Source organism: Brienomyrus brachyistius, unplaced genomic scaffold (genome assembly GCF_023856365.1).
Source record: "Brienomyrus brachyistius isolate T26 unplaced genomic scaffold, BBRACH_0.4 scaffold67, whole genome shotgun sequence".
Classification (NCBI taxonomy): domain Eukaryota; kingdom Metazoa; phylum Chordata; class Actinopteri; order Osteoglossiformes; family Mormyridae; genus Brienomyrus; species Brienomyrus brachyistius.
In genome coordinates, this window is record NW_026042342.1 from 1414231 (window position 1) to 1441350 (window position 27120).

Genomic DNA, 27120 nt, shown 5'->3' on the forward strand with positions numbered 1-27120 from the left:
GATGGGACCCTGGGGTATCTGTGGGAGCTCAGCGGATGGCTGGCCCAGTATTTCCAGGCTCCAACCTTCGCGCAAAAACGCGACGCAAAGTATCGCATCGCGGTTTTGATGGGGAACGTGCGGAATGTGGGGGGAATGTGGGATAATGATACAGGGGTAATAGAGTTTGAAGGGCCCGCTTAGATTGCTCTTATCATATATGATACCCTGCAGAGGTGGGGAGTCAATGCGATGGCGCCATAAGAACTGACTAACTGGCGCCACCCAGAGGACACAAGAGGGAAAATTTTGGGCCACAGACAGAAACATGGGGCACCTGAGAGCAGATCCGGGCTGTCAGTGGGTTGCGGCCCAGTGATGGATCTGGGGGGCTGGGGAGGAGTGGGAAAATGTGTTTGAGTGTAGCTACAGATCTACACGTTCGGGAGCCTGGATAATAATGGGCAGTTCGATGGCAGGGAATAATTAAAAGCAACATTTAAAAATTTGGAAAAAAAATAAACATAAACACATATTTAAAAGAAAAGAAAGAGGTATAAAAACTTACAGTAAAGTGATATACAGGCCGGGAGACTTAACGAAAATACCAATTAATGGGAGAAAGAGGAGGAGAAACAGCGGAGGGCACAGACGCCACGTTTAACACCAGCTGCCATAGTTGTACCTACTTCATAGGGCTGCAGGTATGCAAGGCCTTCAAATGAGGCTTCCAGGTAGCAATGGAAACCGAGTTCTCATCAGCCGAATAACTACGCCAAACACACTGCATGCAGAATATACAAAATGGGGGGAGGGGGGGAGAAAGAGAGGGAACGAAAAAAAAAGAAGAACAAGGCCGGAGGAAGAAGGGGTGAAAGAAGAAGAGGAGGAGGAGGAGGAGGAGGAGGAGGAAAACAAAACAATTGAAAAGAAGATTAGTAAAAACGATTGCGGCTCGGCTCGTTGTCAGGTGGGGGTACGGATACATGCCTGGGGAGGACAGTTTCATAGTGACGCCAGGTGGCCCTCAGGTAGAGCCGGCTATCGTCAGTGGAGTAATACCGCCACGCGGCCTGGTGTGGAGGGGGAGGAGACAGAGGGGCCACAGCATGATGAGGAGTCGGCCGACCTTACCACACCGCCGCGGCTCTCCAGTAGGGGGCGCCAAAGGCAGTGGCGGGCGTGGCCTGAAGCCGGCAGGACGGGGCATTACATGGGGCTTCACGCTCGAGAACAAACCCCGACTGACTCACGCTACATGCTACGTACAAGGAAGTGTTCCCGGGCCGGGGATGTTTCTGTGAGGGAGGAAGTTTTTACGGGAAGAGCCACAGAAATTTCCTAAGTGTAGGAGCCATCCGTAGTGGGCTGTGATGTCACGTGTCTGTGAACCCCCTTGTCCAATTAAAAAATGACCTGGAGGGGGAGGAGGGGGTCAGGTAAAGTGAGGAGAGCAGAGCTGTCTGCAAGAGTGTTTGTGCGAGTGTGTGTATATCTGTCTTTGTGAGTGTGACTTTCTGAGTGTGCGTGTGCATGCGTGTGTTTAAAATCATGTTTGGGTGTGTGTTTGAATAGATATGTGACTGTGTGGGTGTTTGTATATGTCTGGCTCTGCGAGTGTCACTGTCTTTGTGGGTGCATGTGACTGTGTGTGACTGTGTGACCGCGTGAGACTGGGTGACCGTGTGTAACTGTGTGTGACTGTGTGTGACTGTGTGACCGCGTGAGACTGGGTGACCGTGTGTAACTGTGCGTGACTGTGTGTAACTGTGTGACTGCGTGAGACTGGGTGACCTTGTGTAACTGTGTGTGACTGTGTGTGACTGTGTGACCGCGTGAGACTGGGTGACCGTGTGTAACTGTGCGTGACTGTGTGTAACTGTGTGACTGCGTAAGACTGGGTGACCTTGTGTAACTGTGCGTGACTGTGTGTGACTGTGTGACCGTGTGAGACTGGGTGACCGTGTGTAACTGTGTGTAACTGTGTGTGAGTGTGAGTGATGTTCCACTGTGTGTGACCGTGTGTGACCATGTGTGACTGTGTGACCATATTGACTGTTGAAGAACCATGAGCATATGGACAGGGATCTGACAGCTAGACGAGAGAGGAGATCCTGCACCTCCTCTTCACGAGAAGCCAACATGGCTGCCCTGGTGGGGGGTGCGGGGGGAGGGAGGGGGGGCAGGGAGGCGTGCGGATACCTGGATGAGGCTGGCTGCTGGGTTCCGCCGCTTCTCGAAGTGCTTCTGCCTGTGCTGCTCCTGAACCTTCAGGGCAAAGCCGGAGCCCAAGATGCCCTGTGGAGTCGCCGAGGCAACACGTTAGCGACAGCCCTGGGGGTCACGCCCCCTCTGGGGGCCTCGGATGCTTGGCTCCGATCTGCTCTCTCCTTGACGGATATTAGAGATGATCTGATTTCCTCTTCGAAATGAAAGGCTGTTGTTTCCACGGCTGCTGTTGCCCGCAGCGCCGCATCTCCACACTCATTACCGGCATTAGGGGGCAGCGTGGTTCACCGCTGGCATTTGCTGGGACCCAATTCTGACGGGTTGGAGGGAGCGGCAGAGATAATAATCTGCAGTGATGGATCGTCTGTGAACAGCTTGCACAGCAGTTTGGAGGGGAAAAGGCTCTCAATGAAATAGCGTGTCAGTGTCTCTGGGGAGTGCAAGCGAGGGAGGAAGCCACAGGGGTCATTTTTATGCCTCAAATCTCATAGGGTGACCCACCGCTGCCTGACACTCGGTCTGGATAGCCCCAGAAGCCACCTCCCTCCTCCCTGTGCTCTTCTTTGTGGGGTAGAATTTGTTGTAATATAATTATCCATCCATCTATCCATCCATCATTCCATCCATCCATCCATCATTCCACCCATCCATCCATCCTACAAATGCTTGTCCAGTTTGGGTGACTGGGGGCCTGGACCCTCTCCCACCCTGACCAGCCAATCGTAGGGCAGACATGAACACCACAGGTAATTTAGAGATGCCATTTAGATTTAATGTCCAGCCATGGAGTTCAGAGTTCATAATATATATATATATATATCCAGTTTAATAAATGTTAATTTAATGCTACAAGGCAGTAAAGAGTTGGAATTTTAAAAAGGTGGCTAAAACAGAACAGAACAGAACAGAACAGTGAAGGTGAGCAAACAGTAGGGGGCGACTTGCTCACCGCGGGGAGGGCGAAGAAGGAGATTCCCAGTAGGGCGAAGAAGGCGGACAGCAGGCGGCCCGTCCAAGTCTTGGGTGTCTTGTCCCCGTAGCCGATTGTGGTAAGGGTGATCTGAGGACAGGGGTGGTGGGGGGCGGGGTAAAGGAGACACACCGGGGGCCCCAGCTGAAACAAGATATCTTCTCTTGTGTTCCACCACAAGCCCCACCGCATCACCCAGAGCAAACTTTGGCTTGGCAGACAAATGAGTGAAGGAAGGGGAGCAGTACAGCATAAGGGAGGACAGTGGGAGGGAGGACAGTGGGGGGGGGGGAACAGTGGGAGGAAGGGAAGTTGGAGGAGGACAGTGGAGGGGGGAACAGTGGGAGGAAGGGAAGTTGGAGGAGGACAGTGGGAGGAAGGGAAGTTGGAGGAGGACAGTGGGAGGAAGGGAAGTTGGAGGAGGACAGTGGAGGGGACAGAGGAGGGGAGGACAGTGGGGAGGGGGGGCAGTGGAGCCCTTTCTGTTTGGCCGGGCATACATCAAGACCCCCCCCCACCTCGTGTGTGTGTGACGATGGACACTTTGCTGTCTGTAGTCCATTTGTAGAGTGCCCAGTCATCTACAGAGTGCATAGCAAACATCTAACAGCGAGAGAGGCATCGTGGGAAGACATGAGTGTAGCTGATCTTTTACAGATATTTTATGTTAAAAAGGGCCAGTGGCAGCAGGGCGCTGGGGGGGGGGGGGGGGGGATACAGCTGCACAGAAACCTCTGGGGTCCGAGGAGGAAGCATTGCGGTTCAGCCCAAGGCAGCGCACTGACTCCCAGCCCCTGATGCTGCCCTGTATCCACAGGTCACTTCAGTGTGACTCTGGATGGGTCAGGGTCGTCCTCCTTTCCACACGGCTCTCCCTGTCTATCCACATAAATTAGCCCCGACAAATAAAAAATTTCAGAACCTGAAAAATTAATGGACCAGGACCCGAGTTACGCGAGCAGCCATGGTTCGGGCCAGCCGGAGCAGGGAAACATCCATCATTTTATCCAGGAGCTTCAGCTCAGCTTAAAAGCCAACCCCGGTGACTCGGCCCACCCTCCCCCGCCCCAGCCAAAGTGCCAAATGGTTCCTATTGATTCTGTGGTTCCCTCAAATTACGGCCGTATTACTTATCTGACTCCATGACCAATCTCGCTTTGCCTCGACACAATTTTCTCCCACCGCGATATTTACCCATTTAGCCCCCGCGACAGAAGCAGGCGTAAATGAAATCTGGCACTTCGCTTCATTATGATTACGGCCTGTAATAGCCCCCCCAGGGCAGGGGCCCGTACTCCCACCTGTGGCTCTCAGTGGAGAGACCGAGCCGAAATCTCGCCTTGAATTTTATGACCCGGAACTGACCTCCCTTGTCCTGCAAGTTTAGCGACATGCATTAGCAATCTGTGCCTCACATTCCCCTATGGCTCCTCGATGATGTGGGAGGCAAGAAAAGCCCCCAGTGCAGTCAGTGCATTAAACATCTGAATGGTATTGTCGTCTTTTAAAGCCCCCTTTGCCCATTTTCCCAAAACAGAATGCACAGCTGGGCCTCTATGGGGGGCGCTAATGCAGAGATCGGGACCCTCACCTCCACTCATATTCCCACAAGTGTATTTTTTTCCCATTCGACAGTTTCAGTCGCCACGATAAAGGAATGTCGGTGTGAAGGGCAGGGTGTTGTCTTTGGCTGGGGAGGACGCTAACCGGAATCGCACCCGGCTTTGGGTTCGGCATTCACTGCCACCGATATCTCTAAAGGCTATTTAGCACTGTTTGGCTGATTAGTGGCCCGGAGGAGGTCTGGAGACTAACCCCCAGAAACGTGAACCTCTCATGGGAGCTCAGAAGCTTTGCTGGCTGGTCTCTCGGAGGCCTCAACATGGCTCTTAAAATCCGACATTCCCCTCTCTGCAGTGAGGCGAAAAGGGAGATGATTATAGTGGCATTATTCCTGCCTGCAGACGCTCAGAAAGACCCGAGCGTGTCTGAGCCGCTATCCTTCCTGCACCAAGATGGCGAACACATGCGACGGGGAGCAGGCAGCCTCGCCTGGGGGCGTCGTGCGCACACATGGCATGAGCCAGAAAAACACGATGGCTGCCGAGGTTCTTCACAACCGTCCGGAACCCCGGTGTCCGTGCCATATTTTACAGCGACAGTCGGAGAAGATTAATTACCTCCATGCTGATTTAAAAATCGTTCAATTAAACAAACAGACGGTGAAGGAGAGAGAGGACCACACAAAGTGTTGGGGAGGGGGGCAGGGAGGATGCTTTGCTTTGCTCAGGGTCTTTAGGGACAAAAGCGAGTGAAGACTCTCCCTTGCTTGTAGAAGTACTCTACTCACCGTGCCCCACCAGAGGGCGTCGGCATACGTGTTGAAGTCTACGTTGAACTCTTTCTCCACCAGGTACACCAGGAACGAGGAGAAGATGAGAACCAGGAAACCGATATACCAGGCGGTGACCAGCTCCTGCAGTGAAGGGGACGGGCCATGACGATGATGAGTGTAATTAGAGAGGGAACTAATGCCTAACTGCAGCTAATTCCATGGACCAGTAGCCTGTGTCAGGCGATAAACAAGGTGGTCAGCAGGGACCAGGATCTGCTGCAGGATCACTCTGCATTTGCCTCCCCCAATATAACGATAAAGGCATATGGAACTGGCCCTTGGCAATTAATTCAAAGAAGGCTTCAATATGTGTTATTCATGCGGTCTAATCCCTCAGGAATTAATTTTGGGATTAGCGTGTTTCCAGGGAGCTAAATAATGACTTAGGCTGGCCAGAAATACCCTCGAAGTAGGGAGAACCCACGGGGGAGTGTTCTACGATCAGCAGAACCCTGACTCAAGCATAACATAACACCCAATGGGGTCAAGGAACTCCCCAGGAGTGGAGAGTGGCTTAAAGCAAAAAACAAGAGTTTTCAGGGCATCTAATGCTGACTTTCTCCATAATAGCCTGATCCCCCTGGCTTTTACAAGAGGGGTAAACAGGAAGATAGGTGCCAGAATTAGCCTGTCAATAATGAAGCTAAACAATGACTGTGACCCCTGCACCTTGTAGCTAATTCACCATTAGAGGCCAGCAGTTAGCAGCTGGCCGCATGGCGTCAGAACTAGCTAACTGGCTCCTTGAAACGGACCATTTTCCTCGTGGTCCCCGTCGCCCCGGCTGCACGTACCTTGCTGTGGGCGTAGACCACGGAGCCCAGCAGCTTCCAGGTGCCGCCCCGTCGGTCCATGCGCACCATGCGCAGGATCTGCAGGAAGCGCAGGCTGCGCAATGCTGATGTGGCGAAGATGTTGCCCTGGCTGCCCGCCGACACCACAGCCACCGAGGCGATGAGCACAATGATGTCTGGGGGGGGGGGCAGGGATTAGGGGCCGGGGTAGGATGCAGGGGTGCGAGAGGAGATGGTGGGTATCGGGTATGTTAGCATTTAGATGACATTTTCACAAACCATTAAGACGAAAAAGTTGGACTGGGGAAGTTGGACTTACATCCTCGGACGACTGGCCAGAGACAATCATATTTTAATAAGCCAGCAGGAAAAGGGACAGGCAACCATCAACGGTGGTGGGGAGGGGAGGGCGTGGAGAGGTGGCCTGTCACGCTCCCCATCACCTGGTAGTCACCAGCAGCCTCCAGATGGGTAGCGGCCACTGCGAGCACTGGGTCAGTGCAGGAGTACGGCGCTTTGACGACGGCTAACGCAGCTAACTGCTAACGTGGCTAATCACTAATGAAGCTAATCGCTAACGTGCCTAATCACCCCTGCTGCTGGAGAACGGTCAAGAAAACAGCTCTGGCGTGTTTTATAACACAGACGTGATATTTAACACAGAACTTCCGGGAAGGTCAACAAATAACCGCTTCCTATGAAAAAACAGAATCAGCCGCGTAAAGCAGACAGACGTTGGGGCCCCCGGTCATTTCTGTACTGGAATAATATTATCCTTTTATTAAATCACATTTCTCCAAAGCTTTTTTCGTGTTGTCAAATTTGAAATCTACGCCGACCGAATGTTTGCTCTTCTCAGGGAAAAGTTACGATTCCGTTCCTTCCGTTTGACGTTTCATTTTCTCAGTAAAACAATAGTCACCGCCTGTAATCCTTGCCACGCGGAACCCTGCGGTTACGGGCGAATGAGCAGATCGGCGTATCCCGTTACACGGGAAAGCAGCAGGCTTCCGAGGAAGGCCACAACCTGACGGAAAATACATTATCCGCTTGCGGAACGCCGCAGCTCGAGGGGAAAAGGTGGGGGGGGGGGGGGACTGTTCTAATGGTGTCGGCTGGGTGCCCATCGGTGGCCAACATGATGGTCTTATCCCTGTCAGATAGGCCCGGCTTGTCCATTGCCAGAACACGGCTCAAGTGCACAAGTTAGGGACAACCTGAACCAAAATTCTACCGAATGAGATAAGAGAGTCTGACCAGGGTGGGCCCGTCGAGGCTACAGCGACACAAAAAAGCAGCTATATCAGGCCGAATGTGCGAGGCAGCATGATGTAAACATACTGAGCACATGCAGTTGCATTATGGACTCTGAGCACCAGGTCAGGGGTGAGTCATGGGACATCAGGTTGGGTGGTCTTTAAGGAAGAGATCGCTATTGTGTCATGTGTATTACACTACTGACTGCAGGAAATGAATAAGTTACTATGTGTTTGAAGCCCTGGGCACCAGGCCTGTGGGCAGGCATTAGAGTCTGTACCGAGTGTGTTGTATAAACACAGTGTTAGCTGTGTGTGTGCGTTATACAGTAAAGGCATGAGACCAGAGTGTACCATGTGACTTGTGTCAGACACGCTCGTTTGTTCAGATCCTCGCACACTCATCGGCGGCCTGCCCGCTCACCCCCGCTCACCCCTGCTCGCCACGAGTCCAGCAAAGCCATCATTTATTTACACAGGCCGCAGCTGCAGGATTTGCGTCAGGGAAAACGGCGCAATAAGCCTAAATACGGCGGGGTGAGCGGACCTGGAACGCGTCTCCTAATAAAGTGTGAAAGCCGTGCTGGCAGGACAGGCGGGCGGACATTAATTAGAGGAGAGCCCCCCCCACTCCCCCGTACGATTTCTCTGTGCTTCTGGCCATTGCGGTGCTCGAATGGCTCGGGGTGATCGCGGAAACCGCCGGTGGGCCCCTGTGATTTACGGCTCCCCATGACCTGGCCCGGACCCGCCGGACAGCTGCCCTTTATGACTGGCTTCATGGTCTGCTGTGCCACTACTTACACCACCTGGCCACAGGGGGCGCTAGCGGTTAGGCTGCAGTCTGTTGTAATTCTGTACTTTCCTTGGTTTGTACAGATTTTGTGTGAGCTTCAGTAGGAGTGTGTTTTAGTGTTTCGTTTGTGTGTAGGCATTTAGTGTGTTTGTGAATGGCAGAGAGCTTTTATATGTTTAGTGTGCTTGTTTGTTGTGCGTTTCTGCATGTGTGTGTATATTTGTGCATGTCTGCAGACACATTTATGCATTTTAGCAAGGATGCTGCCCATGTGTGAAGTGCTGAGCTGCGCAGATGAGGCAGACATGCGTAGGGTGTTCATGGACAAAATGCTGGGCGCTGCGCAGATGAGGCAGACACATGTAAACTGCCCACGGATGAAGCGCTGAACTGTGAAGCACGGCGATTCAGCATAAAGAAAGTATTTCCGTTCTGATTATTTCGCTCTCATTACACTCTCTAGCCAATGTTTTTCCATGTGCCTGTGTGGGGGGGACATGGCCCCCGCCAGGATTATCCTACTTACAGGGCGTGGCCATGCGCCCCCCCCACTGGGCTGGCTTGCATTTTCAAAATAACAAAACTTTACAAAGCAGCCGACATGGGCAAACTAAGAGGGCCCTAATCCATTAATAATCAGCAAAGATTGCAGGCTAGAAGTACAACATCCAAGCTGGGGCCTTTGCAAACCTAATGACCGGCAGCGACGCAATCTTCCAGTTTCTACCGTCTTCAGCATGACTGTAACGTTAGACGCTTTGGGGCGTACAGAGATGTAAACCCAGCAAAACTGCAAAGGCATCAGAAGAGCGAAAGTACGATGCATAGCGTCCATAGCAGCGAGTGGCACTACAGCAAATATCTGCTGATTCAAATCCCAAGGGGGGGGCAGGGGGGGGTGTTACACCAGTGAATAAGGTACTTAAACTGAATTACTTGACTCAACATCTGACTATGCAGGCAGGTAATGCTGTAAGCTTTTTGTTTTGGATCGATAAACAAGCAGGGGAAGGGTTTTGGGGATGGGGGGTGTAGGGAAGTGTGGGGGGGGATCTGCGAGCTGCGTATGTGGCAGGCCTGTTATGGCAGGTTTGAAAGGAGATATCCACAAAAAGGCGAGAGCGCCAACCCCCCCCCCCCACTACAAACAACTGATCTCCTTCCCACCACACTAACAGACCTTAGGCACCTGCTACCCACACAAAGGGTCAGTGAGGCCGCCGCCCCCCTCCCCCCGCCGCCCCCCTCCCCCCGCCGCCCCTGCCCGTCCGCGGCTCTTACCGATGACCGCAGAAGGGCTTCCTGGCGAAGCGCAGTCTGCCCTGCCAGCCTCGATAGCGACAGCAGCAGCCGGCCGCCCAAATGCGGATGATGTACTCCAGGCCGAAGACCACAATCATCACAAACTCCTATGGGGAAGAGGCAGGGTGGGGGGGTCAGGGCACAGGGTTTGTAAAGGGATTTGATCATGTGTGGGGTTTGTAAAGGGATTGGATCATGTGTGGAGTTTGTAAGGGGATCTGATCAGGTGTGAGTCTGTAAGGGGATCTGATCAGGGGAGAGAGTCTGTAAGGGGATCTAATCAGGTGTGAGTCTGTAAGGGGATCTAATCAGGTGTGAGTCTGTAAGGGGATCTGATCAGGGGAGAGTCTGTAAGAAAATCTGATCAGGTGAGTGTCTGTAAGGGGATCTAATCAGGTGAGAGTATGTAAGGGGATCTAATCAGGGGTTGGGTCTGTAAGAGGATCTGATCAGGTGTAGTTTGTAAGGCTGACTGGGTTCAGAAGGGTGATCCAGGAGACACTGGAATAAAGTCAAACCAAGATTCCTTCTTCTAAAGAGGGCAAACCAGCCCTTGATGGGACTGAACTTTTGTGAAATTATAGTTTATAGTTAGTCTCTGGCAACCTGGCAAGAAACAGCCAAAATGCACAACAGGGCAGAACGGCTTTACAGATATTTTGAGCAATATTTTCATTCGTGATATAAAATCATCTGTAACATTAGCAGCACAGCAACTAAATAGCCAGCATGAACTATAAAAAAATCACAATGGTAATAATGGTTTTCTTCATTCCTCTGCGGTTCATCTAATGACTAAACATGCTAGACCACAAAAATAAATTCGAAAGCCCCTGGAAATGAAAAATGAAAGATGACTACAGCTAATTATATAATGGTATATATATGTATTGTCAATGTCGTAATTTTCTGTAGGAAAATCATATGTATTATTCAGTAATAGGTCCTGATTAAGTGCGTGGGCTGTCTGGTCCATGGCTGCCTTTGTACCCCTCTGCTGGTCCAGTTTACAAAGCCCCGCCCCTCCATTAGGACATGGGGATAACAGATGGAGTTGCTTACATGATGCCGTGGAGGATTGTGGGTAATTATATAGGACTGCTTCTTGCTTAGCGTCAGTGTGAATGCTTCTCTCCTCCTTTTCCCTGGCCGTGTTCAGTCCAGTCTGCTTAACAGCAGCTCTCCTCCGGGATTCATGACCACCTCCTGACCGGTTTCGGCTAACGATCCCCGTTACGTGGCCCTGATTCGCGGCCTCTGAAAACCACCGCAAGAGAGACGCCTCGAACCGCTATTATCACCGCCAGCGAGCGGTGGCGCCTCTGACGTCACGGCCCCTCGGGTGTGTTCCCACGGCGGCGCGCTCCTTTGCATTTCCATTCAATTACCATGCTGATTACGCTCTGACAATGCGGATGCGGTGGGTGGCGGGGCATCAGATCAGCGTTTCGGAATTAGAGCACCGTTCTAGAGCTCCTGGGGGGTGTGGGGTTATCAGGGAGAGGTGGCATACAGGAAACACAGGAAGGGCGCTTGTCTCACATCTCACAGCCAGAGTGGGCATCCTGGTTTCCAGGCACAGTGAGCAAAACTACTTTGCGATTTTTTTTTTTTTTATTTTGTAAATCAATTTGGGGAGCATAATTCTGTTTATAGTCCACAATATATTTAATTCTATATATTTTTATACTGATGCAGCAGAAATGTCTGTGAATTTGCCTCTGGGCTGACAGAAAACAGAAACTAACCTCTGTTTCTTACTCTTTATATATATATATATATCCCTGCCCCCCCCCCACACACACACACACACACACACACGCACGCACACACATCATTCGCTGTGCTTTCTCTTTCCCATTTATCTCCCCGGGGGTGACAATAATGTTGGGAGTAATTTGGGAAGAGCACATGCCCCCCCCTCCGTTACTCGGCAAGCGGAAAGACGACAGCTGAGCGGTAAAAGTTGGCGCTAAAATCCATGTGATGGGGACATGCCTCAGCCACCGAGCTGGGGCACGGCAGGGGCCACCGCAGCAACTTACTGCTCAGCTTTATACTTTGTTTATTTATGTACTTTTGGAATAGGGAGGGTGGGTGGGGGGGGGGAGGGCAGTTTGGACAGCATCCTGAGGGAGACACAGAGGTGGGGGGTGGGGAGGCTTCTGCTCCAGCGCGGGAGGGAAGGCTGAGCGGATGCCTGGCGCCTCTCCTCATTGCCTGTCTGCCGCCACGCCGGCCATGCTGTTAGGCCCGAGCACGAGGCGATACGATCTCCCAGCATGCCCGGCGACAGACAGGGCCAGGGGGCTGCCCAGACGGCTGCTGGGAACTCACAGCCCCTTATCTGCAACATTCCTGGGACTTCGTGGCCAATTTAGTGTTGAGGCGCTCTTATGAAGACACATAGACTTAAAACCTTTATAATCGCTCGCCAACGTGGTTAGCTGCGAACATCTCGGATTAAATCACGCGTCTCCTCTCTTATGTACCCATTCATTACCCATTAGCCACTAATCAAATCGGGCCCAAGGAGATCTGCAGCTTATCTCTGGAAGGATGCTCTTAACGAGTTTTTATTTTGTGTTTTTTTTTTTTTTTTTTATCCAAGATGACTTGCAGTGTAACCAATTAAACCCACCCACACACACACACACACACACACACACCCAGGTTAGCTTTTGGTTGCAGGGGTGAGCCAGGTAATCTGGAGGAGCCCTTATCGCCACAGTTTGGATGTGGTTCCGCCCTCGTGACCCAGTCACAAACGCCCCGCCCCTCCCGCCACGCCGCACAGATGCCCGCATACCGCTGACGCCGCTGCTGACAATGCATCTGATCTTGAATTTTAGAGCTACTGCCCTGAAGCTTAGAGTCACTGCCCTCTTACAAAAAAGCCCCACGCCAGAGGTTATAGCTCCAGTGCTCAGGGAGTTTAAGGCAGGGGGTTTTACGCTGATGTTTGAGGACTCTTTCACCCCCACCCCACCCCAAAAAAAAAGCCACGATCATGTGACTCATGTTGTGTGACTTTCAACATGGATGCCACTTGTCCTGTCCACCTTTGTTTCCATGGGCTTATAGCTTACCGGCGTAAGATCAGTGATGTCAGCATTCAGCCACCATTTAGGCTCCATTACAGAGCTGATGAGGCCAATAATGACTAAGCATCTGTGATTATAGTAGGCAGCTCTGATATACATGACACAGAGTGACAAACCGCCTCAGGTACTTGAACACAGCGAGTGGGCGGCTCCTTTATTCTGCAAAGCAAATGGCCTCTTCAGTTCTGTGCAGGTAGTGGGTTTAATGCTTTGTGAAGGAGGCAGGTATGAAGGCAGGGGTGCCATCGGGCATGTTTGAAAGACGGCTGTGAATGTATCTCACCAGGATGACAAGGCAGTGGGAGGAGAGGTCCTGGTGAGCGGGCATGGTGGAGAATACAGACAGTACCAGGCAGCCAAACACCAGGATGAACCTAGGGGTGAAGAAAAGACATCACTCACAAACTCAGTGCCATGGCAACCGAACCGAAAGGACCTAACGCTGTTCTGGTTCCGGAATCTCTGGTTTTTATAGCATCTTATGTCTCCTGGGTAACAGTGACCTATGAACTTCAGGGTTTCTTCAACCAAAGAACATACAGTAATGACCTGAGATTCACTCAGCCATTCATGCCTGTAATAACTCTCTCCTCTTCACGGGTTCTCACCATCTACCTGTAGAGCTCCAAGAGATTTTTCCACTGAAATCCCTTTTTTATAATATAAGACTATTCAACTGTTGAAACACATACTTTTCTGTAGAAAACCCTTAATTCTGTATTTATAATTGCAATGGGCATCTAATGGTCACGTATCATTAGCATCCATATGCACAACATCTAGATTTATATAATGATGATACTGGTGATTATTGTTAATATTATGAACAATAATAACTATTAAGTATATGAACAGTGGGGATATATTCACATGATCTAGATATTATTCGGTTATGTTTCACGGAGTGCGATGGCACCATCCCCTCCGGAAAGCCCATTAAGGGAGAGATGAGGCCCCTGGTTCGGGGACATATCCTATAAATCCGGAATGTTCCGCTCGTACATGATGGAGGGAAAACTGGTAAAGCCATCTGGGCTGGTGCCGCCTTCGGCCCATTTTCCGCCAGCGAGCCGCTACGTCTGCAGAAAGTGCTCATGTCGCCTTCCCCCCCTGTCCCTCCCCCTCTCGTTACTGAACACTGCAGGGTCAAAACATCCCCTAACAAGATGAGAGGAGCGTAATGTGTGTGGCTCAAATGGCCAGAGCAGAAGCCGTTATTATCAGAACCAATCCAAGCTGGACGCAGTCTGTAGGCGGCCTAAAAAGCCTCTGTAAAGTCGGCACACCGGGGCAGCTGCCTCTGTGCCGCCGTGAAAAGCCCCTGTAAAGTCGGCACACCGGGGCAGCTGCCTCTGAGCCTCCGTGAAAAGCCTCTGTAAAGTCGGCACACCGGGGCAGCTGCCTCTGCGCCGCCGTGAAAAGCCTCTGTAAAGTCGGCACACCAGGGCAGCTGCCTCTGAGCCTCCGTGAAAAGCCTCTGTAAAGTCGGCACACCGGGGCAGCTGCCTCTGTGCCGCCGTGAAAAGCCCCTGTAAAGTCGGCACACCGGGGCAGCTGCCTCTGCGCCTCCGTGAAAAGCCTCTGTAAAGTCGGCACACCGGGGCAGCTGCCTCTGAGCCTCCGTGAAAAGCCTCTGTAAAGTCGGCACACCGGGGCAGCTGCCTCTGCGCCGCCGTGAAAAGCCTCTATAAAGTCGGCACACCGGGGCAGCTGCCTCTGCGCCTCCGTGAAAAGCCTCTGTAAAGTCGGCACACCGGGGCAGCTGCCTCTGAGCCTCCGTGAAAAGCCTCTGTAAAGTCGGCACACCGGGGCAGCTGCCTCTGCGCCGCCGTGAAAAGCCTCTATAAAGTCGGCACACCGGGGCAGCTGCCTCTGCGCCTCCGTGAAAAGCCTCTGTAAAGTCGGCACACCGGGGCAGCTGCCTCTGCGCCGCTGTGAAAAGCCTCTGTAAAGTCGGCACACCTGGGCAGCTGCCTCTGAGCCTCCGTGAAAAGCCTCTATAAAGTCGGCACACCGGGGCAGCTGCCTCTGAGCCTCCGTGAAAAGCCTCTGTAAAGTCGGCACACCGGGGCAGCTGCCTCTGCGCCGCCGTGAAAAGCCTCTATAAAGTCGGCACACCGGGGCAGCTGCCTCTGAGCCTCCGTGAAAAGCCTCTGTAAAGTCGGCACACCGGGGCAGCTGCCTCTGCGCCTCCGTGAAAAGCCTCTGTAAAGTCGGCACCATACCGGGGCAGCTGCCTCTGTGCCGCCGTGAAAAGCCTCTGTAAAGTCGGCACACCGGGGCAGCTGCCTCTGAGCCTCCGTGAAAAGCCTCTGTAAAGTCGGCACACCGGGGCAGCTGCCTCTGCGCCTCCGTGAAAAGCCTCTGTAAAGTCGGCACACCGGGGCAGCTGCCTCTGAGCCTCCGTGAAAAGCCTCTGTAAAGTCGGCACACCGGGGCGGCTGCCTCTGTGCCGCCGTGAAAAGCCTCTGTAAAGTCGGCACACCGGGGCAGCTGCCTCTGTGCCGCCGTGAAAAGCCTCTGTAAAGTCGGCACACCGGGGCGGCTGCCTCTGAGCCTCCGTGAAAAGCCTCTGTAAAGTCGGCACACCGGGGCAGCTGCCTCTGTGCCGCCGTGAAAAGCCTCTGTAAAGTCGGCACACCGGGGCAGCTGCCTCTGAGCCTCCGTGAAAAGCCTCTGTAAAGTCGGCACACCGGGGCGGCTGCCTCTGTGCCTCCGTGAAAAGCCTCTGTAAAGTCGGCACACCGGGGCGGCTGCCTCTGTGCCTCCGTGAAAAGCCTCTGTAAAGTCGGCACACCGGGGCGGCTGCCTCTGCGCCGCCATGAAAAGCCTCTGTAAAGTCGGCACACCGGGGCAGCTGCCTCTGTGCCGCCGTGAAAAGCCCCTGTAAAGTCGGCACACCGGGGCAGCTGCCTCTGTGCCGCCGTGAAAAGCCCCTGTAAAGTCGGCGCACCGGGCCATCTCCATCACAATTGGCTGCCCTGGATCATGACCGCAAACATTAGTTTTTTTTTTCTTGCCACTGCCAGGTTTGGACCTGTGGCCACAAGATCAGACTGTGCAAAAAACACAAACAAAGCGACTATTTTTGGGTAGAAGCCTTCTCTGGCCAATAAGGAGAAAGAAGACTTGGAGATCGGCCCTACGAAAATATTTTTTTAGGTAAACCGCAGGTCATAGCAGCTCATTATGTACACAGTGCTGTGCAGCGGACACTGCTCAGGTCACCATTAAGCACCTGACTCAGTCTGACTTGTCCGGAATGACACTCATCATACATGCGTTTGAACACCAGAGGGCAGTGTTGCTACCTCCCAGGGCAATACAGGGAAAGGGTGAGACAGTGAGGGAAAGAATGAGAGCAAGTATTGAGGGTTAGGGTCTTCTCATGCTTCTGATGTCAGCCTCACCAGCTGGGGCTAAAGGGGAATTTGTTATTAATTTAATCCGACGTAGAGTTCTCCATGCCAATGACTCCGGCATTAGTTAAATTTGTTTTCTGCATACCAGGTTAGATATAAAAATAAGAAATAAACAGTGAGAAAGTTAGGGGGTGCAGGATGCAGGAGGGGCAGGAGAGGCATTTTTGGGAGGCCGGAGTACCCCCAGATTGTTTCCATGCCCCGATCCACTGCTGGGATCAAAGCCAACCCCCCCTCACCACCTCAAAGGACACTGGGCATGATTAAGATCCTGCTTTTTCCCTTTTGATCAGTATGAAACCAGACGTTGGCCCTAAGTTATCCGGCGGGTCAAGTGAGTTACAGTGGCTGTGTTTCCGATCACACCTACAGGGAGCGGAGCCCGGCGGGATGTCTGTGCTCCGTCTGGTGCGACAGGGACCGATGTGTCCCAGAACAGGTGCCCCCCCCCCAGTGTGCGTGACTGAGAGAGGGGGATCGCTGACTGTCGGCATTGGGGGGAACCTTCATGTCCTTTGTTTTGGAAACTGTCAGAATGACCTTTTCATGCCGATCGCCGTTAGTGGTTAACGAGCCAAACTCATGCCGTGCTTTCTTATCCAAGGGCCCCCGAATGTGTGCCCCCCCCCTCACCCCCTGCCTTGCCCTTGAGAAATAACAGTGACAGACTGACATCTCTCACCTGTCTGTAAAAATCCCTGATTCGGACTGCTTAGAGTATCGGGTAATGGGACGACGTGCTGGACAAACAGAACGCATGTGTGCCTGCTGCGGGTGTGCGGTGTTACTTACAGCAAATGGAGCAGTTAGCGGGGTACTGGCGTGCTTTGTAACAGCGGGGTGTTGTTATGTCCAGTGTAGATGCATCGGGGGGGGGGGGGGGTGGGGGCTGGATACTCCCAATGCGCAGTGAATCGACGCGTCTGCCTGATCTGTCCATAATCGCTGACACTGAGCCATCACATCCAGGGTTTGTTATGAATGGCCGTGGAGAAAAACAAGGGCGAAGCCTGGGAACGCAGCTGGAGGGTCCCTCACCGCACACTAGGGCGCCTCCTACAGGGCAGGGCTGTTAAGTGAATGTGCACACTCTGCTTTTCCAGTCCATCCAAGATGGCCGTCACTGTGTGATGGGAGCAGAAAATCTGAGTCCATCCTAACACACATGGCAGCTGTCTCATCATCCATCTTCACCGTGACTTCTCTGTGTTCTCATATGACGTGGAATGGCGGGGGTCACCGTGCGGAACTGCATCTGCCTTGCAGCCGGCTATGGTCACAGGACGACTGGGAGGGGCCAGGATGTGTGGAAGGGGGAAGGTAAACCGCCACCTCTAGAGCTGCTGTGTCGAGATTTCGCCCTCCAAGGGCCACTACAGGGAGGTGGCTTACGGCCCAGATAAGGGTGGCAGAGGGTAGATAGAGAGGGTGTGAGGTCTGTGATCTGTGTGTCCTCCCTGCAGGCTGTGGACAGTGCAGCCATTAAGGCAAGAGAGGAGTGGGGGCAGCAGAGAGGGACAGACAGAGGAAGAGAGAGAAAAAGAGAGAGAGAGCAACAGAGAATATGAGACAGTGATAGACATAGGGAGAGAGAGAATGATAGACAACTGTAGAGGGAAAGAGCAACATACAGAAAAGGAGAGACCGACAGGCAGACATAGGGACAGAGAGAGAATGGCAGACAAAAGGTGGAAGAGAGAGCAACAGAGAGAGAAAAAGAGAGAGACACACAGACATAGGGACAGAGAAAGACAGACAAACAGCAGAAGAGACAGATGGAGAGAGAGAGCAACAGACAGTGAAAAGGAGAGAGCAACAGACAGACAGTGAAAAGGAGAGAGCAACAGACAGACAGTGAAAAGGAGAGAGCAACAGACAGACAGTGAAAAGGAGAGAGCAACAGACAGACAGTGAAAAGGAGAGAGCAGCAGACAGACAGTGAAAAGGAGAGAGCAGCAGACAGACAGTGAAAAGGAGAGAGCAACAGACAGACAGTGAAAAGGAGAGAGCAACAGACAGACAGTGAAAAAGAGAGAGAATGACAGAGAAAAGGTGGAAGGGAGAGAGAGAAAGAGAGAGAGAGCAGCAGACAGGCACGCAGAAGGATGCACACACTGAGAGATGGAGAGAGTGTATGAACAGTGGGCTGATCAATGAAACAGTTACTAATGACGATGCCTCTGTATTGATATGGTGTCGGCGGGACATTGTTAGGTCTGTGATTAACGCCAGAGACCACGGCGGCTCTTAATGAGCAAATGAGTCCCACTGCTGCCCCCCCCCGACTGGGAGGCATCCTGAGTTCATCACTTGCTGTTACAGTTTCTCTTGGGATATCGAGCGGTGTCAGAAAGCGTGAACAGAACAGCCCCCTCCCCCACGGCTGTGAGTTTGGTGCCCACGGGCCTCCGCGTGACCTGAGGCTGGACTGGGACCGTCCAGGTGGACCCCCCCCCCCCCCCCCGAGGATAAATGAAGGGAGATGTTTCCCGCCTGCTTCCTTCTGTTCTCTTCCACTGCAGGAAACCCATCAGACGTATATCTTTGCCCCAGCTACTTAGGGTTGCACAACATCACATCGCAATTATATTGCACGTACGCAATAATCAGCAGCACTTAAGCCAACAGGCTTGAACATTTGTCCGGATGCCAGCTTTTCGGAACTGGCAGTGCTTTCTGCAGTTTTAAGTCTGACACGTTTATTAAACATAAGGATACACAGAATTTATACAGATTCCTGACTTCTAGGCATCACGATACACGTCTCAATAATTTTTTAGCTGCACGACTAACCTGCTTACCAAACTGCGGGAGTAAGTAAACATCCGGATAGTACCAAAAAGCGGGCGTCCAGACCAATGTTTTACGCCTGTCGTCTAAAGCCCTGGTGAATATTGTGCATGCGACATACAATCGCAATTATATTGCAATGTGATATTGCACAGCCCTGCAGCTACCTCACAGAATGAACCGTGAACCGTAATAAAATTTCAGTTCCCAGAAAAGAGATGCATCTACTAAACTAATGACACCAAGAGTAGCAGAATAATGGAATTTAAGGCTCTAAAAACAGCTGACATAAAATCCAGGCCAGACTTCGGAATGAACGGCCCTCTTTTCACCAAAAGATGAGTGCATGAAACGCAGACATTTTCAGGAAAATGAGACTGCGCACACAGCGCCCGGCTAGAGGGCAAAAATAAAGACCAACCAGGTCCGCAGAGGTGCTGCAGTTTTATTTGGTGTTAGTGCTGTCTCCATGGTTACCTAAAGCGAGCCATGGTTACCTGAAGCAAAACTCCGCTGATGGATTGGTGCGAAATCGATGGCCGACCACAAGTGCTGACGTAAATGTCAGCGGCACAATGCGGCGCGACCCTGGAGCCCCACTACAATTACAATTACCGCTTTCCCAGCATGCATTGTCCTGCTTGCACTGTACAGGTGGATACTTCAGAAGTGCGCAGCTTTGTTACATGAATATGAAAGCAACTGGTATGGTGTTGGTGTGGGGAGGTGGGCGGGGAGGGGGGAATCATTTGCCTTTGGGGTTGTTTCCATGGTGACCAGCCAACGGAGCCCGTGGGCTGGGGGCAGCCTTGAGCACGGGCTGGCCAGCTAGCAAGAGAGGGGCCACCAAGTTCAATCCGGCTGAGAGCCAATGATCCTGCTCATTAGGCCCCGGCTCCAGGCCTCGCGATGTCACTTCCTGTTTCATTAGGGGGACAGTAGAAGTGGGAGTATATCAACGCAGACCTTTACAAGAAGGCAGACTGGTCCACACAGAGGGGGCTGGGGGGCAGCTATGGGAGGCTGGTGTGATTCGGCATATAAAGGCCTGTGTACCCCACCTTGACACCCCACACCCTGTGTCACATGCAGCCCTGTCTGCCTCACACCAGGCTTAATTAAGACGCTAGTAGCAGCATGTAGCATCTACAGCTCTGTAGGTGCGCACCTTCGAGGCTCCCAGCACACGGGGAGCATGCAGCCGCTCTCCAGGCACTGTCCAGGGTGCTGAACCCTGCGATCGCAAGCGCAGCAGGGATCCTCCAAAACCGCTGCACCCACAAAGCGGCCGTTCTGGTTCCTCTGCCTGGAACTGAACACCCTATTCAGCAGCCCGTCACTTTAAGAAGCCTGCTCCATAAAGAAGCCTATCCCTTTAAGAAGCCAGTCCCTTTAAGATGATGTTCACCCTGTGCCATCATCACCCTATACTTAATGACGCAGAACTGTCACCTCAGATGCCATTTAGCCACCAAATGTCCACTGTGTCCTCCATATGCTACAGTTAGTTTCATTAGGTTTCAATTACCTAATTAAGCCAATTAAAAATGCTAAAGGGTCATTCTTTACATTACAGATATTGTAAATAATCTCGGCAAACTTCCAGGAAGAAAACTAGCAGGAGAGTTAATAGACACAGTTAAACCGGCTACTAGTCTTTCCAGTAAGCCTGACTGGGAGTGCACCACGATGCCATGGGGTTTCCAGTGTGGAATGCCCGCATCTTTCCCAGTAAGCAAACATCACATACAACGTTACATGCAGCCTGCCCCGCAATCAAGAAATGTTCCAGAAAGAGGAGGATGGATATGCCCCTTCCTGCGGCCCCCAATCCAACACGGATTCCAGGTGAGATTCCGCATGGACCCCTGGTCACTCACCATGGATGCAGTAAGAAAGAAACGGCTTTAAACGTGCAACCTGACGCTGAATAATCCCCTAAACAGAGACCCCCAAGCCGTGTGGAGCCGCTTTGGATGGCAAGGTCACTCCCCTCACCGTGGATCCGCTTTCCCCTACTGGGATGCGTAGCTGAGGGACATGATTATTTTTGAGCCTGGATCTGGAGAAGCTTTAAGGAGGGTCGGGGGGGGGGGGGGGGGGGGGGCATGGAGGGGGTTCAGTAAAGCATGTCCACTTGCCAAGTGTCTATTAAGTAATCCCAGTGTTTATAAAACGGATCACTGTATCTTACGTCTTGATCTCATAGATAAAACATAAGGTTTCATTTCTAAGCAACTACTTAACAAAACAGAGCCCAGCCAAAGGAGGGGGGGGGGTAAGTAAAATGAACGTGGACCCTTCAGAAAAGTCAGAATGATAGAAGCTTCTCTGATCAGTCCTGCCCCCCTTGACAGCAATGGCTGCGGACGGCACGATGCCACGGCAATTCTCTGCTTTCATCTTTTCTCTCGTTCCCTCCTTCAAGGTCCCTGTAAATGCTCCCTCGCCTTTATGGACGAATAAAAGGTTTAGAAAATGAACCCAACGCAACCTTCTAATGAATTCTGAAATAACCGTGCCCCCCTCCCCCACCCTATGGACCTGGACAACCTACCAGCTAGGCCAGCATCACCGTGCGGCATTCCAGTGGCACCAGAACAAATAAAAAAAAAGAATAGTCCCCCCCACCGTGTGAAGCAGGAGCCATAATGACTATAAACTGTGGCGTATATCAGCGAGTCCTCGTGAGTCGCAGCCAAATTTCCATGATGCTACAGGCTTTGAAGGTGTCAGCCTGGGGGGGGGGGTTGCTTTTTTCCACCCCTGTGATGGGGACGGGGGGTGGGAAGGCCCCTTTTTTCCATTAGGTACAGAGACGTGTAACAGACTGACCTGCCACTCACAGGGTGCACGGTACCAGGGCGACTGGGGTGTGGGAGTCAGAGTGAGGGGGCCAGACAGTAACAGGAATCAGAGTGGGGGAAGATCAGGGAGCTGAGGTCATAGTGGGGAGGGGGGCAACAACGGAGGTCAGGGTGGGGGAAGATCAGGGAGAGGGGGTCAGGTAGGGTGGTGGGTGAGAGGGGTAGACTGGCATCCTGCAGGTTATAACTTGAAGCCTGGCTTATGGTTATTAAAGGCTGGTTAAAGCCCAGATTGTGCTACTTACTGGTAAAGGGGGGGGTGTGCGTGGGGAGTTATTATATCTCAGAGAGCAAATGGACAGCCCCCCCTACCATGCCTGTGCTCTGGCACTTCACAGAGCTTCATGGGGGTCCCAGCGGTGCGAGATTTTCCACTGCCGCCCATCAGGACTCCTACGCTTCTCACCTGCGTCAGGGGACCAGGGGGGCCGACACCCTGCTCAGTGTCACCCAATGACACCTGGGGCGGCAGGGGCTCGGAGAGCGTGGGAGGGAGTGGGCCGCATTAACCTTAATGCCGAAGTTTCTGGACAGACGTCTGCTGATGATCAGGCGATGTAGTGTTGTCCTGCCACTGGCCTTACGGCTTGGGTCTCAGGGCTGGGGGAGGGCATGTAGCAATGGGCAGATCATTACCCAGCCTGAGGATATGTGAGCACCATGACTGACTATTGCTAGGTGCATCAAGAGGGAAGACCTGCTTTTGAAGGTATCTGGAAAAGATCCGCCCTGACTGAAGGATGCCTCCCCTCTCGTATTAGTGAGCCGACTCTGGTTTCCATGGACACGGAAGTGTCGGCCATGTGCTTACTGAGTGTGTGTCTGAATAGTAAGTCATGGTAGTTAGGGTAGTTAGGATAGAGAGTATCTTAGCAGTAAATCACATGTTGAAGGGACTCGAAAGGAGGACACTGCTGAGGTGGAGAACAGCCCCCCCTCCCCCATCACTGTCACTGGTGATGACGGCAATGAAACCTCCCTCAGCAATGAAAGACCAGGGACCACGTGTGTGCGGACATGAGCATGGACAGACTCCCCCCCACCACCCGTCCCGCTGCCCCCCCCAGCACCCATCCTGCTGACCCCCAATCCCCCCCATCTGTCCCGCTGTCCCCCCCCCCCAGTGATTTACAGCCGCTTTCTCTGATTTACGGAGCTTCCTCAATTTGTTTGCCCACACTGTTGCCTGGAGATGGTGTTGATGGTGCGGGCGGGGGGGGGGGGGGGGCAGGTAGGGGTCTTGTTTCCCAGATGACCTGTGGACCCTGAGGCCATTTAGGGTCCGGTGGACCTTGGATCTAGGATCTATGCCCTTCCCGGGTCTGGCGGTCATCTAGCTGACAGGACTCTGGGCTTCGCACACAACAGTTGATCAGCTCTGCCCCAGTCCTCCCATCTCTGCTAACCCATTCCGGCATATTCTGGCCCTTTAGCTCCTTAGATGGGTGCATTGTAAAGGCTGATGTCATGGTATTTAACCTGACTGGCCTTTTAATCCATACATCCATCCATCCATCCATCTTCCAATCCCCCTTGTACTATGCAAGGTTGTGACCCCTCCTTCAGTTTGACTGCGTGCCCACCGCCCCCCCTCCCACCTGTCACCACCTAGTCTGGTGGCTTGGGGTTTCAGGGAACACCCCAGATTCATCCCGGAACATCCCGGAATCAACTCCCCGACAGCCCTCAGTAAGCAAAAAGCACGGGACGAACGAGGACTCGAAGGCCGGCGTACATCCAGCAGAAATGGCAAGATTAACGAACGGATGCACCGGTGTTGTGGTAACGGATTTCTTTCCATACGCCACTGTTACTCCAAAGGAGCTCCTTCCTAATCCATCCTCGAGGGCCCAAGCCGCCCCGAGATGCGTGACATGTAATTATGTGCTTGGTGTTTATGCAGCCCTGAGTCCCCTGTATTTGTATGCTGGAGGCTATGTATGTTTTTCAGATTTATAAGTCTGCCTGGCTCTCAGCTGCCCCGCGGGGGGTGGGGGTGTGGGGGGGGGGGGTGTAAAGAACGACCGTAGCAGACCGTTTAGCACTGTGCCACCCAAGGAGCGAGATCTCCCTGGACCAGCAGTGGCACATGTACTAATTACAATACAAAGCAGACTGGGCCCTGATAATGCGCCCCCCCCCCCCCCCACCACTACCACCACCATCCCCAACACATTCCCGCTTCCACCGACGGGAAGGGGGGGGGGGGGGGATTGGCTTGTAGGGGCCGGATCAAGATTGGTGGAGGCCTCCAGAGTTGTGTGCCAGTTCCATAACATCTTAGTGTTCCATAAAAGACATGAAGGGGGAGATGTACGGCTCCGTGCTCCTGCTGACAGCATCCAGGCCGGCCAGCGCCGTTCCCGCATCCACCCGTACGACCCGCCGATAGGACGCGGATAGACTTCAGTCGCCCCAGAAAAACAAACGAAACCTAAACGGTTCGGACATTTAAATCTGCCTGATCTGGATTCATCTGTTCCACCTTCTCCTCCGGATTCACGAATCCAGGACAGTTCTTATCATCTGCACCGGGTCGGCACCGCTCATTCCCAGCTCTGCAGCGTAAGACCTGTTCGACAGGATAACGTTGTCACAGACTCTCGCCTCCATCGGGTTCGAAACAACCATGGAGATGCAATGTTCACATACAGTTAATTCTCTGACCGTACCACTTTTCATTTCAGAGGGGGGGGGGTATTCCTCAGACATGTAAACACCCTTCTTAATGGAGAAAATCCATCTCCAGTTTACAGAATTTCTTGCTGCGACCGGCCATCTGAGAGGTTCAGCTTAATTAGCCATATAAACATTTAGCGACTCCTATTTCCAAGGCTTAATTTCCCCCCTCCCTGTTCCCCATATTAGGCTAACTTATTGCGCTCTGTTTACTGTCTAATAAAATGCCTCGTAAATAGCGTGCAGGATCTTTGTCAGCGTAAGAGCCGCCTGCGGCGCCCAACTCGCTCCCGCATGGAATTTTCTCCGCATTGTCACCTTTTGCAGGAAGAGCGCCAGCACTGCACTCGCGGGGGACAAGATCAGCGGTGGAGACTCCAGAAAGTCGTCGCTAAGCAGATGCTGCCCAGCGACCCACCCGTCCCCCCCCCCCCCCCCACCCCGAGCTGTGTATATCCGGAGGGAACCCCTGCTGCTGTTGTCACCCTCTTTCCCTGCCATCTGACCCTTCCCTGTGCGCTCGACCCCATGCCACACAGCTGTTGCCGGATCCCCTCCTTGGCACGACCCCCCCGACCTCACAGGTCTTTTCCGGCAGCCAGAGAGGCACTAACAGCTGCAAGGGGGCACAAGCCAACACAGCAGGGATTGGGAGGGGGGGGGGTGCATTCTGCAGTGACGACCCAGATCCAGTGACGTAGAGTTACTAATCCTCTCAAACAGCTGGTCGGGGCTGGTCTACGAGCCCCACAGCGCCTGATACCCAGAGACCCTGAGGTGCTTTTTCGAGTCGACTAGTATGAAAAGCCGCAACAGCACCCTGTGGCGTGAGAAGCAGCGACGCCCTACCTAAAGGGCATGGCACCCACTTTTGTGAGGGGTTTGTGTGCCTCAACCTTCAGTAGCGCAGCATTGGGTCGGCCAGCGGATCACAGCAACGTTAAATTAAGTGTAAAAGGCTCACACTGCCATAATTAAAGACGGAGAGGTGCTGTAGCCCCCAGTTAAAGGCAGCTGCTCGCTCACTCCACCACAGACAGCAACAAGGGTCTCATGAGCTCTGTTCCTCATGCCCCCCCCCCGCCCCCCCCCCCGAAAACGTAGTCAGTTCATTGTCGGTACCACATGTGCACCCCTTAGTCCTGTTAGCTAATGAGAGGGAACAGGAGAGGAGTCCCACACAACAGCCAGCTATACGGCTAACCAAAAGGCCAGAACATTCTACAGCCAGGAATGTATTGCAGCCCCCCCCCCCCCCACCCGTGACATGTGTCTGTCCGATTACATATGCACTTACTGGGTGCCCATCGATCCGGCGAAATGACTCACGGCTTTTCTGAAATCTAACCACTTCAAACGATCTCTGACCAGCCGTGGGTGCAGTCCGCCTAACTGCCAGAAAAAGGCCGGCCAATCAGCGTTTCCGTCACCTGGTACCTATTGATAGCTTCCGTCGGAGGCGCTAAGCCCCCTGGAATTAATGCCGTGCTGGTTAGAATGACACAGCAGCTTTCTGTCATTTACGCGACGAGCGTCCTGTTCACCAGACTCCCATGATACCTTGGGGACTGTAGTTACAGACTGTTCACCTCTCCAGCCCCCCTGTTCGCACCCTGCTTCTAATTGAAGACATGTCAGCTGGAGACTAATCGATGCCCCCACCTCCCCCACCAACCTCACCCCCCCGCACAGAGAGTCTGAGCTCAGGGACACAATGCTCGTCATCAATCAACCCCTCCGCCACCTTGCTGTGGTCACTTGCCACCTGCCCACATGACTGCCATCTCATTGACTGAATCAATACAGCCTGTAGTCACGTGACAGTCACTTTAATGCTGATTGGATATAAAGCTCCTGTCACTAGAAGTGAGCTTGTCCAGACTAAAACGGGGGGGGGGGGGGGGGGGGGGGTGCCATTGTTCCCACACCTGCAATCTACGTTCTACATAACAGCAACATTTAGGAAGTTTGTACCCAAGTGGAAGGTGCCTGTAGTTCAAATTCAACTGTTTTTTTTATTTAGTTACTGCCCTGAGAAGACATTCAGGAGGTGCTCTGGTCCAGTGCCAACTGGGGTGGGCTACAAACCTCCACTCCAGTGACCCTGTACTTGGCAAGCGGTTTGATGATGGGCAAATCACAGGTAATCACAGATCTGTTTTTTAGCTGGCAGGTCAATTCACTTTTACAATCTTTGCCTCTTTATAAAGTTTGACATTTTATTGTACCAATTTAGTTAAAATACAGAAGCTTCAGTGAGAAATAGCAGAAGCTTCTGGGAGAAACGAACCACCAACTAACGCATGACAGGATAATGTCCTTCAGCACTACGCCATCGGCTGTCCAAGAGCTCCAACAGGCACTTTTAACCAGTTGGCTACCTTTCATATCTTATCGATTTCAAAGCACCTATAAATAATCTATATTTAAAGAAAAAGCATTTGAGGTGACTGTGCATGATGGAGATATCTTGCGAATCCCTGAACTCCGAAGACCGACTTCGAATTGCGATGGAAAATTATCGCAAGGCTTCAGTT

At 52.6% G+C, this 27120-nt stretch overlaps 1 protein-coding gene across 1 annotated transcript in view; it reads right to left on the reverse strand.

Moving 5' to 3' along the window:
- LOC125725434 (potassium voltage-gated channel subfamily KQT member 5-like) overlaps positions 1-27120 on the reverse strand; it is a 92280-nt gene that overhangs the window by 13299 nt on the left and 51861 nt on the right. The window contains exons 2-8 of the mRNA XM_049002352.1: positions 13109-13199; positions 9708-9828; positions 6368-6543; positions 5529-5654; positions 3158-3268; positions 2182-2277; positions 960-1052 (exon numbers count right to left, since the gene is read on the reverse strand). Of these exons, the coding sequence (XP_048858309.1) occupies positions 960-1052; positions 2182-2277; positions 3158-3268; positions 5529-5654; positions 6368-6543; positions 9708-9828; positions 13109-13199 (814 nt within the window). The remainder of the gene's footprint in view (positions 1-959; positions 1053-2181; positions 2278-3157; positions 3269-5528; positions 5655-6367; positions 6544-9707; positions 9829-13108; positions 13200-27120) is intronic.